The sequence below is a fragment of the Leptosomus discolor genome, chromosome 7 (assembly GCF_034619465.1).
Source record: "Leptosomus discolor isolate bLepDis1 chromosome 7, bLepDis1.hap2, whole genome shotgun sequence".
NCBI classification, from domain to species: Eukaryota; Metazoa; Chordata; class Aves; order Leptosomiformes; family Leptosomidae; genus Leptosomus; species Leptosomus discolor.
This window is the reverse complement of record NC_141397.1, coordinates 25173720-25189094: the sequence shown is the minus strand read 5'-3', so window position 1 is coordinate 25189094 and position 15375 is coordinate 25173720. Positions and strand designations below refer to the sequence as shown.

The following is a 15375-nucleotide window of genomic DNA, read 5'->3' as shown; positions in this document are numbered from 1 at the left end:
TTTTATCCATCTTCTTCCAACTTCATATTCGTACGGCAGCCACTACAGACAGTCCTCTATGAGCTGTGCATTATTTGCCATCAGTAGGACTCTAAATCTGCTTCTCCAGTATCTAATCAAGAAAGTAATAAAGATTGCAGAAGAAATTTTTTATTTCTACAAATACACTACAAGTTGTATTAGTAGCTACGTTTTTTCCCCTCCTTGTAGACCGAGGCTGGAAATTTAAAAGATTATTCCTGCAGGGATAGTTTTATTTATAGGATCATTTCAGATTTCAGTGGTTCTACAAATTGCAGAGATATTCCTGGAGGTCACCCTCATCAAGTTGTAAGCAGTATTTGGCATCTTCTTCACAAATGTAAATGAAACCACTGATGTTTAATTTTCATTCTACAGCAGTTACCAGGTCCTTTTCTGCATTTCCCTGGCCCTTCCACATGCCCTTCATGTTGCTTCTTTGAGTTCTTGCTTTATTTTTTCCTCTTTTCCATCACCTATAGAATTCAATGAGTTAGAAAGCTACCTGGAGATGCAGGAGTGGTGATGAGATTTCATAATCCTCCCATTATTGCTAAGCATATAAGTAGTATCAAGTCTGAGTTCAGATGTCGCTATCCCCGTTTTGTCCTATTCTGAAGAAACACTGTTGGCGTAAAGAACATTGCAGCTCTGACATTCAACTGTTTTTTTTCTTTACCCCTTTCAGCTGTTTTCATGGCAGAATCACGAATTGATCTTTACCATCTTCTGAATGTTACAAGCCAAAGGACTGCAATGAATTCAGATGTGCTCATCAAATGGCAGGCAGAAGTAGTGGAAAAACCTCTGGAGCTATCACCCCACATTGGCTGAGATGATCCCAGATCTGCTCTCCTATGCCAGTAGATCAAGTTGGTGATTTTGGAAGAACACGAATAAGACACAAAAGACTCCAGCAATTTTCTGAATATTTAAAAAAAAACCCCAGAAATTACTACTTAACCAATTTTGCCCCCATTTATCCTGTATAAGAATGATCTCTATTTTTTTTTCCCATCACTACAACTTATTTCCTATAATTTTAAGGTCTAGACATATTAAGTTAAGTAAATTACAACACTAATGTTTGGAAATTAACATCAATTAATCTTGTCTTTGTAGCTCTGACTAGCTGTTTTCATGGTGTCTAAAGTTGGAATAAGAAATCACCACATAATGAATTCAGTACTGTAGCAAATGAAAAAAAAAAAGCCATCTGACTTTATTCAGATTCACTTTAAAAGACGTCTTGTTAAGGACTTCTGAAACGAATTTTGACTAAATGAGATTTTTGCCCCCATTACACAAACCAACCTCTTTTTTTCAGTATGCAACGATAGCTACTTCTTCTGGATTCTTCTATAATTTTCTTGCTGTTTCACAGTTGACATAATAATAACCTTCACATTCTCATCACTTTCTATTAATACATTTTTAAAGTATTCTGAGAGATACAACAGTTCAAAGAGTGGTAAAAGAAAGCGAGACAGAAAAATCACCACAAACTCTTAATAGCTTAGCGGGAGGGAGAGCGTGGAGGTACCATTAATTTTCCAATATTCTGAGTGCTAGTGAGCATTGCGGCATGTCTTGCTCTATTTTCTTTGGGTCAGCATTCAGCATCTGATGACTTTGAACATCTCTGCTCACCCCACCTTCCAAGCCCGAGGTAAATTTTTCCTTTCTATGTACTGGACTCCCAAGATCTACCCACTACTTGCTCCAGATGGTCAATTTTTCAGTAACAGTAGAGCACTGATCACTTCTGGAAGTATTTTGTCTTGGGTATAATTTCTTGATTAGGACTATTTATTTGTACTTCTGTAAGCCACTTGCATTTCTCTATATTACAATGTATTCAGGTTTTTTATGATAATGGTACGTGCTGATGTGAACACAATTATTTCTCTGCAAGCTGCACTTCTAAAAATCAGATTGATGTTTCAGAACAGTTAGTTGGTGGAAAGAGTATACCTGGAAGCAGTTGGCTCATGATTTATTTCCCTTACATCAACATTCTTGCAGTTTCTCTTGGACTGACAAGATCCATGAGGCTGATGCCCGATTAAAGAAAATCATAAAGAAGCAGAAATTCAGTTCCAAAACTCTTTACAAAATTATAATTTACAGGACACTTTATATAGAAGAAAAAAAAAAGGTTAATGTATTCAAATGCCTGCAGTATAACCATCTTTCCCCAACAGGAGCAGCAATGAACACCTCACAGCAGAGATTAGACTGTGGCTTCGATTACTTGGAGCCCTGCCAAGGAAGTTAATGATCCCTGAAGATCTGTATCAACACAGCCAATACCCCAATGCAGCCAGCTTTTTGTAAATGGCGGGGGAAGAAACACTCCAACAGATGTGCATTCCACTGAATGGAAAACGCATTAAGAGAAGCTAAAGATGCAACAGTTACATCTTTTAAGTCCTTCAGCAATTATTTAAATAGATATATAGATACATAGCGGACATTTCTTTGAAACACATCTTGTCTTCCCTTCTAATAATGTATATTAAAACCTGTTGTAATGTGTCAGTGAAAATAACATGGTAGTTGATGAGCTTGATTTTCTCTTTATAGGTGTGTTAGAGACTGAACAGGTACATCTTTGATGCCTACAGGGACATCTATTTCACTTACCACTCTACACGCTTAGTCAACCCTGCAAAGTCCTCTATATTACTGTAAATCTAAACTAACTAACATTTTGCATGATGTCCTAAGTTGTAGGAATGCAATCTGATGGCAATTTGTTAAATTATTAACTCCCCACTCCATACTGAATTATAGCTTAATACATCTCTATATAGCTACCAAGCTTCAGAGTAATAGAGAAGAAAATTTTATTTGCAATATACAATCTGTGCTTTTCAGTGGAACAGGGCTTTCTAAACAATCAACAGGCACACGAAAATAACCATCAAAACCAGTAAGATAACCATGTAATTGGTTTCAAACAGCGCCTTTTGCGAAGTTCGAAGAATGAAGTAACATAATTCCTCTGCTAAGCCCTCATTCCCATGCAGCTGAATGCAATTAAAGTCTAAGACACTTACTGGACTCTACCGCAGATAACAGCACGTTCTATTATACAATCTGTCTTTGCCTAAGGGGAGGTTAACATCTTTCTGTGCTTCAGTTTCTGCATGTCTGCTATGTACCATTAATTACTGATTTATCAGAGGTTAAGCTTAAGAGCAGAACTTCTAATTTTGATGACAATATTAAAAATTGTCCAGAAAGGCTACAATGCTAATATCACACCACTGTATACACTTCCAAAGGCAGCTGTGAGCCATCTGTGAAAACCCTGAAAGTTTTAATATTCCCATACTCAATGTTTGACAATGCTTCTAGATGAGTGTCATATATCACAGAATCATAGAATGGTTTGGTTTGGAAGCGACTTCCAAGATCACCTAGTTCCAACCCCCCTGCCATGGCAGGGACACCTCCCACTAGACCAGGTTGCTCAAGGCTCCATCCAACCTGGTCTTGAACACTGCCAGGGATGGAGCATCCACAACTTCCTTAGGCAACCTGTTCCAGTGTCTCACCACTCTCAGGGTGAAGAACTACTTCCTTGCATCTAGTCTAAACCTGCCCTCTCCCAGCTTCCAACCATTACTCCTCATCCTACCATTGCAGGCCCTTGTAAAAAGTCCCTCCCCAGCCTTCTTGTAGGCCCCCTTCAGGTACTTGAAGGCTGCTGTAAGATTTCCCCAGAGCCTTCTCCTTTCCAGGCTGAACAAGCCCAACCCTCTCAGCCTGTCCTTTTAGAAAAGGTGTTCCAACCCTCTGACCATCTTGGTAGCCCTCCTCTGGACTCACTCCAACAGCTCCATGGCTTTCTTGTGTTGGGGGCTCCAGAGCTGCATGTAGTATTCCAGGTAGGGTCTCATGAGGGCAGAGTAGAGGGGCAGAATCACCTCCCTCAACCTGCTGGCCACACTTCTTTTGATACAGCCCAGGATATGGTTGGCTTTCTGGGCTACAAGCGCACACTGTTGGCTCATGTATATTTTATCATCCACCGGCACACCCAAGTCCTCCTCCCCAGGACTGTTCTCAATCCCCTCATTGCCCAGTCTGTATCGGTGCTTGGGATTGCCTCAACCCAGGGGCAGGACCTCACACTTGGCCTTGTTGAACTTCATGAGGTTGGCCTGGGCCCACCTCTCAAGCCTGTCAAGGTCCCTCTGGATGGCATCCCTTCCCTCCAGTGTGTCGACCTCACCAGACAACTTGGTGTCATCGGCAAACTTGCTGAGAGTTCACTCAATGCCACTGTCCATGTCGCCAACAAAGATGTTAAATAGCACTGGTCCCAGTACCGATCCCTGAGGAATATTGCCTGTCACTGGTCTCCACTCAAGACATCGAGCCATTGATCACAACTCTTTGAGTGCGACCTTCTAGCCAATTTCTTATCCACCGAGTGGTGCATTCGCCAAATCCACGTCTTTCCAATTTGGAGATCAGGATGTCGTGCAGTACAGCATTGAAGGCTTTGCACAAGTCCAGATAGACGACACCAGCTGCTCTTCCCTTGTCAATTGATGCTGTTACTCCATCATAAAAGGCCACCAGATTCTTCAGGCAGGATTTTCCCTTCAATGAATCACAGAATATTAAGGGTTGGAAGGGACTTCGAAGGATTAGTTGCCACTAATCACCTCCACGTTTTTCATGTGCCATAGCAGAGCTTTCAGGAGGATCTGCTCCATGATCTTGCCAGGCATAGAGGTGAGACTGACTGGCCTGTAGTTGCCTGGGTCTTCCTTTTTTTCACTTTTTGAAAATGTAGGTGATGTTTCCCCTTTTCCAGTCAGTGGGCACTTCACCAACTGCCATGACTTCTCAAATATGATAGAAAGTGGCCTAGCAACTTGGTCTGCTAGTTCTCTCAGAACGCGTGGATGGATCTCATCATGTCCCATGGACTTGTACACCTTCTTTAGACAGTCATGACCCTACTCTTCGCTTACAGTGGGAGGATTTTCCTTCTCCCAGTCCCCACCTTTGGCTTCTGCAACTTGGACAGTGCAGCTAGAGCCCTTGTCAGTGAAGACTGAGGCAAAGAAGTCATTGAGAACCTGTCTTCTCCATATCCCTCATGACCAGTTCTCCTGTTTCCTTCCGGAGAGGGCCCACAGCTTCCCTAGTCTTCCTTTTATCACTGACATATCTATAAAAGTTTTTCTTGTTACCCTTGATGTCCCTAGTCATATTTAATTATTTTCACATTTAAAATGGTCACAAACATTTCCCATCATTTAGTCAATTAAGAACATTTTGACCAACTAACAACTTCAGACTGATTTCATGCATACTATATGCAAGACAAAAATGTTTTAAATTTATTACTGAATCATAAAGTGCTTCAGAAAACAGATTAGTACTTTTCTGCAGAGAAAAATGGGGACAAAATTGGGGTCTGCCAGGCTCTACCACACTACCGGGGCAGTGTGCCTAACATTTGTAGCTACACTTCTGCAATCCCATTTCAATCACTGCAGTAAAGACAAGCAAAAACAAACAAAATCCCCTAAAATAAAAACATCATCAAGCTTTAAACGTGTACTGAGCTACACCCAGCACTGCCTATGACTGAGTACCAAGTCATGAAGATCTAATGCAAAACCTGCGCAACAAAGTGTCCCTTGGAACCTAATGCACCTTAGAGAACATACACAAACAGCACGTGGGGGCTCTGACAGCTGTATGAATGCACTCAGCATTTTTTGGTGAAGGAAGAACACTTTATCAAGACATATTTCCTCATTATTTTTTGAACAGTCATTATTCTTTGCTTTAAAGCCGTTCAATAACGTTTTAGAGAGGATAGAAACAGCGATTCAGATATTGTTTCCTATGACTTTCCTTAGGCTGACTGACAGATTGACTTTGTGTCCTGGCTTTGAAGGTGTGCGTCTGTTTTGACATCCACCCTTGCTCTTTTTCCCCACCTCTTCCTTTTATTTTCTTTCTTTTTTACTCTTTTTGAGCCTCAACTAGCTTTCAGATTTAAACACTTTGCTTAAAAAAAGTCAAACCATTTACAATATATAATTGCTTGGCAAAGAATATGGAATTTTAATATCACCAATGTTTAAAAAATGTATTATAAGAGCTTTCATTTGAAAACAATTTCTGGTTTGGTTCATACGGAGTGCAGATGCATTTACAAGTATTGGCATACTTCAGAGATCTCTCCTTTAATATGTTGTCTAAGTACACATTTAATATGCTTGATTTTAACACTAAAAAGGCTACTTAAAAATATTACCCATTTGCAATTAGATGTCTCAATCCTCCAAACCAGATCTCCCCAACACCATTTTAAGTGCTTTGCACCTCTGCAATACAGCACTGCAGAGAAATACATTTACCTGCATTCTACTGAAGGTGAATGATTTGAAAAAAGTACACCAGGAACCTGTGCCTCCTCCCTAATTCATGCATATCAAATCGAATTCTGATGCAACAGAAAGATGTGTGGGAGGCAAAGAAATCTGGAGGTAAAAACATGGTCTACTGCATACCTCAGGCTGCACTGTATAGCCTACTCAGCCTTCATACAAATAAAAAATATAGTTTCAAAACTACATACACACTGGTTTTGCTATGTTGCATATGCACATGCTCGGGAACAAGCCAGAGGTAAACTACTATACTGCAATGATTTTCAAAGTCAAATTCATGTCTTAATTCCATAGGATTTCATACACATAAGGATAGAGCAAACCTGAAGGAGAATCTTATCTTAGGAAGGGATTCTTATGTGTCCCTTCCAATTTGAGATATTCTACGATTCTATGAATCTTAAGATAATAAACCAGATATTTGCCTAGGATATCAAAAGAAAACATAAAATAGAAGCATTAAGAAGAGAGGAGGCAGGATATTCCAAAAGTTCCCAGCAGCTTTATGACCAGCAAGTTTTGAAAGAGAGGCTTTCCAACTATCTGGGTTCCTTTATAGCTGGCATGGCAGCAAGGGCATGGCGCAGCAGTTGATGCCCCAGCTGGCATGCAGGGAGGGCAGTGGAGCCCTGCCAGCTCGACCCTCAGGCCTGGGTTAAAGATGTGACAAGAAAACTTTCCACTACCCTCGTACAGCCCTCAGATGATTATCCATTATGGATTTTTCCGGTAGGCAGCATTGCAACAAGAAGTCCGAGGGCTAACAAGAGAGACTTCAGGTCCTTGGGACGACTGGTGGAGGGATCAGGAGCACAAGTAGTGTGCTCCTCTATCCTTCCCGTTGCAGGGAACAATGAGGAAAGAAACAGGAGGACCCACCAGATCAATACCTGGCTCCGAGCCTGGTGCCACCGGCAGAATTTTGGGTTTTTTCATCATGGGTCAGTTTACATGACACTAGGCCTGCTGGCAACAGATGGGGTACGCCTGTCTCAAACAGGGAAAAGTATCTTTGCCCAGGAGTTTGTGGGGCTCATTGAAAGAGCTTTAAACTAGATTTGAAGGGGGAAAGGGAGAAAACCAGACTCGCTATAGATAATCCTGGGGGTAGCACACCAATGTTTGAGTAATGGTGAGACAGTGAGGTCCTTCAGACTACTGTCTCAGTGGAGATAGGGTATGGAGATTCACGTGGCTGCAAAGACGCAGGGCTTATTGATGTGTTAGAAACCACAGAAGCACCTGAGAATGATCATATAGGAATTAGGACCTTCTTTGCCTCAGTCTTTGATGGTAAGACCAGTTGTTCTCTGGGTATCCAGATGCCTGAGCTGGAAGACAGGGATGGGGAGCAGAATGAAGCACCCACAATCCAAGAGGAAGTGGTTAGTGACATGCTACACCACTTAGGCACACACAGGCCTATGGGGCCTGATGGGAGCTACCCCAGCATACTAAGGAAGCTGCTGGAAGTGCTCACCAAGCCACTTTCAATCATTTACTAGCAGTCCTGCCTAACTGGGGAGGTCTCGATTGATTGGAGATTAGAAAATGTGACGCCCATCTATAAGAGGGGCCAGAAGGAGCGTCTGGGGAACTACAGGCCTGTCAGCCTGACCTCGGTGCTGGGAAAGGTTATGAAGCAGATCATCTTGAGCATCATCACGCAGCACATACAGGACAACCAGGTGATCAGGTCCAGTCAGCATGGGTTTATGAAAGGCAAGTCCTGCTTGACTAACCTGATCTATGACGAAGTGACCCACTTAATGGATGAGGGCAAGGCTGTGGATGCTGTCTACCTAGGCTTTAGTAAAGCCTTTGACACCGTTTCCCATAGCATTCTCCTGGAGAAACTGGATGCTCATGGATTGGACAAGTGTACTCTTTGCGGGGTAAAAAACTGGCTGGCTGGCCAGGCCCAAAGAGTGGTGGTGAATAAATCCAGCTGCCGGCTGGTCACAAGTGGTGTTCCCCAGGGCTCAGTATTTGGGCCAGTTCTATTTAACAGGGGATCAAGTGCATCCTCAGTAAATTTGCAGATGACACCAAGTTGGGTGGGAGCATTGATCTGCTCGAGGTTAGGAAGGTTCCACACAGGGAGCTGGACAGGCTGGGTCGATGGGCTGATGCCAACTGTGTGAGGCTTAACAAGGCCAAGCGCTGGGTCTTGGGGATGAGCGACTGGAAGCCACTCGGCAGAAAACAACCTGGGGGTGTTGTTCAGCTGGCTGTCGACCATGAGCCAGTCAGTGTACCCAGGTGGCCAAGGTGGCCAACAGCATCCTGGCCTGTATTAGAAATAGTTTGGCCAGCAGGACCAGGGAGGTGATCATGTCCCTGTACTCAGCACTGATGAGGCCACACCTTGAATCCTGTGCCCAGTTTTGGGCCCCTCACTACAAGACAGACATTGAGGTGTTGGAGCATATCCAAAGAAGGGCAGCAAAGCTGGTCAAGTGTCTAGAGCACAAGTCTTATGAGGAGCGGCTGAGGGAACTGGGTTTATTTAGCCTGGAGAAAAGGTGGCTGAGGAAAGATCTTGTCTCTCTCTACAACCACCTGAAAGGAGGCTGTAGCGAGGTGGGGGTCAGTCTCTTCTCCCAAGTAAGAAGTGATTGGATAAGAGGAAATGGCCTCAAGTTGTGCCAGGGGAGGTTTAGATTGGATATTAGTAAGAATTTAATTACTGAAATGGCTGTCAAGCATTGGAACAGGCTGCCCAAGGAAGTGGTGGAGTCACTATCCCTAGAGGTATTTAAGACAAATAGATGTGGTGCTTAGGGACGTAGTTTAGTGGTGGGCTTGGCAGTGCCAGGTTAACGGTTGGACTTGATGATCTTAAAGGTCTTTTCCAACCTAAATGGTTCTATGATTCTACAATTCTATAAAATTTTAAACTACGTTCAAGATGCAGAGGTCAAGAATGTAGTTACCAAGCCAAGGTTTTTCTTGATTTATTCTGAAAACTCCATTCCTCAGCATCCTGAATCATGGCAAAAGCTTCCGTACAATTTTAGGAATAGGAGTGAAATTTGACCAACCCAGGTTTGATAAACTGGGTTTAATTTAAGTACTGTCCATAAAACACTCTCAAGCTGAAAGAGCACTAAGTGCTAAGTATTGATTACCACTTGTCCTGTGCTATAGAACCAAACTGATGGAATCATCTGATGGGATCATTATTTATTATGCAGTTTTACACAAAAACATAATAGAGTAGCTTAATGGCATGGCTTGAAATGACTTAGATCCAGACCCTGTGACTCACTCACATGTTAATGCAAATAAATGCAGAATTCCCAACAGGTTCAGAGTCTCCTTAAATGGTGCTTTCATTTAATGGGAACTAAACAAGAAAATGGAGAGATTCTGGGACCTCTGCAAATCCAGCGCTTCTGCCTGCTTCCACCACAGTACACTGCCCCATCTGCCAGCAGCAAGGGAAGCTGTGCTCCAAGATACGGATGGTCTGTATTTTAGCAACAACAACAAAATGTTCTTGGATTTCTCATCAGACATATGACATTTAACTCGTCACGATTCAAAAAGATTAAGATTAATAAAAAGGTAACATGAATGTTACCTTTTATGAAATGAGTACCACCTTTTCAGGCTACAACAAGTGCAGTGTTCAAACAGGATGTGCACATACTCTACTCCAGGAAAAGCCCACCTCACCGATGATTTGCAAGCCTCAGGCACGAGGTTTTCTTCTTGATTCCTAAAAACTCAATACCAGGTACCCAGATATTAGCATACATAGATGGACATACACATCTGCTATGCACAGGAAATACAACTGTTTATGTAATTCACCATCTAGTCCAACGATGGGGGTTGGACTAGATGATCCCTGAAGGTCCCTTCCAACCCAAACCATTCTGTGATATACCATACCCAGGCAAGTACCAGTACAGCCATTTATCACGACACAACAAGTACTATGAACCCAATACAGTACTAGCTACCTGTTTTAGACAGTTTGCCGGTACTTCTGTTACTTGATGAGCTATCTCCTCTTGTCAGGACGGTTATCCCACCAAAACTGGCTGTCTTTGTTATGGCTGGCTTCAAATTTCGATTTGAGCTGTCTGAGTCTGTGCTGCTCCATGGCCTCTGGTGGTCTGTCCACTTCAATTCGTTCTCCGTACTGCTCTGTCGACTGCCAGATGCCTTCCCCATGCTGTCTCTGTTACCCCTACGGACATCAGGGAACAAAGATTTATACACAAACAAACCCATGTCAGGGCAGAGTCTATCTTTGGGTAACCTTCAGCGAGCCTAATAAAGAAAAAAGGAAATACTCTGCATTTACAAAAGCATGCCTGAAACAGGGCATTTGACTCCCGTCCTCATACGCCTTCAGCATATAAACACTGCTACATCCTTTTACATGCGTAGCACTTACCACTGCTTCCCTTTTGTATATATCTTAAGACCACTTCACCAGAGGGGGCTAATGTAGCAATATTACGCAGTACTGATGTAGCAGTTCTGTTGCCTGTTGACCGGCAAACCCTTCACTACTTCTCCCTTTACTGTCCACCAACTGTAATGTTTTTCTCAGTAACTTCACCTGCCCTCTGCCTTTATCTTCATATCCATCCTCCTTATTTTTATTGCACCTTGTCCCCACTCATCATCTGCTCTAAAGTCATCCAAAGCCTTCCCCTAAAGATGGGTCCACCCAGCATGACCCCAAAACCTCTTCAGTGCTAATGATCCACTTAGAGACCCACTAGTTGGGGTTTTTTTGGTTTTCCCTGCCTCCCCTCTGCATACAATAATTGCAAAAATCTCTGGGTAGAGACTGCCTGTCCTTGAACAGCTGCGGAGCACCCAGTACACTGTGAGTAACACCACAGTAAACTGTGAGTAGAATTTGGATGAGAATTTGGCTTATTTATGGTGAACCGCTTACAACGTGCTGCTAAAATGACAAAAACAGCATGCCTACCACAGCTTAGTGCACCACAATTGTTATCCCAAGTGATGCTAGTAACACTGGCTTTTGTAAGGCTTTTAGAAGACATTTTCCACTCCTCTGTCTTATTTTACAGTATAATACCTTTCAGGCTCAAAGCTCTTTCTACAAATCAAAAGGATGTGACCTGTATCTTTTTTTTTTTTTTTTTGGCCCCCTTTCTCCTTGTGAACATGGCTCCTGCTTTTTATTTGGAGAACCTGCCAAGCTGTGTCACTTGTGACATGAAGGAGCAGCGTGTCAAAAATGGGATCAGGATGGTATGTTCCTTGCCTGTGATCAGAGCCTCTCAGAGATGGGATCAGCAGTATTAACCTGTTGACCTTTGCTAGACCCAGACAGTGGGAAAGCATGAAGAGCAATAGCACAGAACCAACAACATAAAAAAAAAAGGAAAAAGATTTTTAAAAACCCCTGTCCTTAAGATTTAATTGGAAAGAAAAAAACCCCAAAGTATATTATTTACAGACACTTTTGCATGCTTGCGCTGAGAAAGTAACGGTTCTCTTATACTCTAGCGGAAAAGACAGAGAGAAACAGAATGCTTTTGTACCCCGGTTACTGTGTAACCCAGTATTTAGGTTACACAAAATTCCTTTTTGTTCCCCAAATCCAAACAGATATTAGTTATTAAGAGTGTCTGTGTGTAAGTTGCCTCCTTACTCCTGCATGCCCAATCCAAGACTCTCAAACCATCAAGGCGAGCCTGTAGCATGGAGAAAAGTTTTTCTGCCTGCATCCCTGGGAGCAGCTCCAGATGCACCAGCACTGTTCCTCATCTGGTGCAGTCTCACCATCTCCTCCATGTCTGCTGTGATGACATGCACAGCCAACAATCACGTGTCAAATAATCCCACATCCTTTTCTCATAATGAAATATTATGTAATATAGCTGATATAGGTTTGAAGTGACACAAAATATCACTGTTACATATGCAAACCCCAAAGCATACAGACATCTAGAGATCAACCTACGTCTACCTAGCTATTCACGTGCCTTACTGAATTAAGGACATGCTTCTGAATGCATCCATTACTTCTGCCTGCTCTGCTTAAGACTTGTGGCAGCTGGCAGACTTTGAAAGCAGCTTGGCGTGCTCAACTCTGGTTGATTTGAACTGATCCTGTGGGAGCTCATGGTGTGGGAAGAGGGCCTGTCTAAGCCTCTCAGAGGAACACTGTCACCACCAGGTTAGGTATTCCACTGATCCAGTTCGTCAACTGATAAAAAAGCCCTCCATGAAAATAGAGACTGACTCCTACTGATTTCCTGTGGCTTAGGACGCAATTTGGGATACATCTTAGTATTCCCTCTACAGAAGAAACTGGAGTTTAGGAGACAAAGTTCACAGAGAAAAGGTTTCAAAATACTGCTGCTTGAGATAAGGGAACTTCAATCAGCTTCACCGCATCCTACTTTTACTCCACCTTTTAATAAACCAATGAAAGGAAAAGAGGTCAGTCTGGGCACTAGTCTATGAAACACGTCTGTGGTATATACTAGAGCAAAACGAACTTCCACCAGTCACAATCACCCCCAAGCTGTGGCAGTCCAAGTAGCTAGGCAGCTGAAAAATCTCAGATGGTTCCTGAGTCAATGATCCATAAAACCAAAAGGAAGGCGTGCTGTTGTGACCTCCCCATTCAGAAGGCATGGGATGAGTGGGGTAAGAACTCTGTTCTCCATGCTTCTTTCCAACCAGAAAAAAGACATACCCACACCCTTCAAGGTCTCCCTTGGCGAGGACACTGATAGAATCATGAGTGAGTGTTACTGGAAGATGAATATTAAATAAAGTCATACAAACCTAAACAGCTGTCTTTTCTTATGGGTGTCATTGCATATACTATTGTCTTCCAACAGCCTACTGAAAAACGAAAAGAAAGATTATGGTAACAGACATAATTCAAATTTATCTCATCTGTAAAGCTATATTTAATTTCTAGCAACATCTTCCAATGTCCTCTAGATTCATAGTTTAAAAAAAACAAGGCTAAAATTGCCCCCCCTCTCTCCCCCATAACTGTACACAGTCAACCGAACATAAGAGATGTCAGCCAGGGAGGCTGAAGGCCATTTAACATTTCCTGTTACTGAGCAAGGTAATTCTTGGAAGCCGAGAAACCATACATCTACCTCCAAAAGAAAATTCATAAAAATATCACCTAATAAGAACACAAAAAATGCAAGCCAGCAAAATACTGTATATATAATTTTAAGCGCTTGCTAAGTCGCTTGGAAATCTCTGCAGCTCAGAGGAATGCTCAGGTTCTCTGATAAAAAAGGAAGGCAAAGCATCTAAATACCTAACTTTCCACAGCAAATCAACAAATTGCTCATGTGCACAGACCTAAGCACAAGTTTAAGTGCTTCACCTGTAAGGCATGTTAGGCACGCAGCAAGAAAAATCAGTGTTCTGAGGAATGCAGCTGAAGTCTCCCTCCTGACAACACCACTTGGGTATGCATCCTCACACCAGGAAAGCTGGTCAGCCAGCTCACAGGTTCGAGCAAGGCATTGCAAACATCAGAACTGGCCACATTCTCCTGCATGCCACTGTGGGATTGAATGCATAAGCCACTGGAGGTCTGGCTGTGAAGTTCATGGTTTATCCCATACAGATCCCCACCCTACCCCTAGCAGCGCAGTGTCTGAGCGCTTTCCATGCTGACGGGAACGTGAACAACTACATCATGTTTATTGACCCAACCTCTCCAGAGAGATAAAAGTAAGTTTATGGGAGCATCTGCTTTTTGCTTTTTGGATTCCTCTGTTGCATTTTTTAAATTTATCTTGATAAAACATATTTCCATAGTCGCGATACAGAAGAAGCAGCTCAGCAAATACCCTTGGCTCTCCTGAATACAAAGTTGTTAGATGACAGTGGCCATTACAGTATCAACTACCTCCTGAGATATTTCCCTCATTCCACTTCCATCAGAAAAGCTGGTTTGTACCATTACTGTGGAGTCATTTTCTGTGGGAATAGCCTTACCCATAAATGCAGCTGACAGATGCAAGGACGGACAGATAGAAATAGTGAGAAAGACAACTTCTCTTTCTTTAAGGGGTGATAAACATTTTTAAAACTTGCACAAGACAGACTTGGGGTAGCGCTGCTCAAACACTCATCAGTGAAATTCCCAGCATTTTCTTTAAAATCCTCACCTGCCATGAAGGTGCACAATTTCTAACATTTTCAACACAAACACTCACCAGTGAAATTCCCAGCATTTTCTTTAAAATCCTCACCTGCCATAAAGGTGCACAATTTCTAACATTTTCAACACAGATAAGCTAATTTATGGCTGTTATGGAGCTAACACTTTATATTTTGTAGATTTTAAACACAGTTTCTTCTTCCCTTTACTTTAAGGGGTTTATAATAAAAAGAACATCCATAAGAACTATCACACAGTGATGCAAAGTAACGGTTGGCTCAGATATCACCATTTCATTACTACAAGGCAGCAGTAAAGCAAGTCTGGTCTGGAGGACTTGTGAGCTTTCACAAGCAACAAGTGAAGTTAGTGCTGCTGCTCAGACCCACAGAAGGGCAGATTAAACAACAGAGTCACAATGTGGTGTTTCATAAATACTATCATCCAGCCACTGCTAGAGTGCTTTTTAAAGATCAGTAGGTTAAATTCTAAAGGCACTCCAGAGACAAATTGGTCATTTGAAACAAAACCTTAGGTGGGCTCCCCCTCTCTCCCACAACCTGCTTTTTAAAATGAAATGCAAACTCTTGGGAAAGCAGCAGTAATACATTATCTGCTCAGATAAAATACTGCAAGGCAATCTCTTCACATCCCCCCCGCCCCCCCCTTAAAGCACAAAACCTCTGCAGATAATATCACAAATTTGTTTGACAGTCTTCGCATTAGGATAAAAAAAACTATAGAACTACAGATACACAAAATAATATAAGAAAC

General features: G+C 42.4%; 1 protein-coding gene across 2 annotated transcripts in view; it reads right to left on the bottom strand.

Annotated features, from left to right (window-relative positions):
* Positions 1 to 15375, bottom strand: part of ARPP21 (cAMP regulated phosphoprotein 21) — a 106647-nt gene that overhangs the window by 56516 nt on the left and 34756 nt on the right. For both annotated transcript variants that reach the window (XM_086468437.1, XM_086468438.1), the window contains 2 exons: positions 13248 to 13307; positions 10421 to 10653 (listed from right to left, as the gene is read on the bottom strand). In XM_086468437.1, coding sequence (XP_086324563.1) covers positions 10421 to 10653; positions 13248 to 13307 — 293 coding nt within the window. The remainder of the gene's footprint in view (positions 1 to 10420; positions 10654 to 13247; positions 13308 to 15375) is intronic.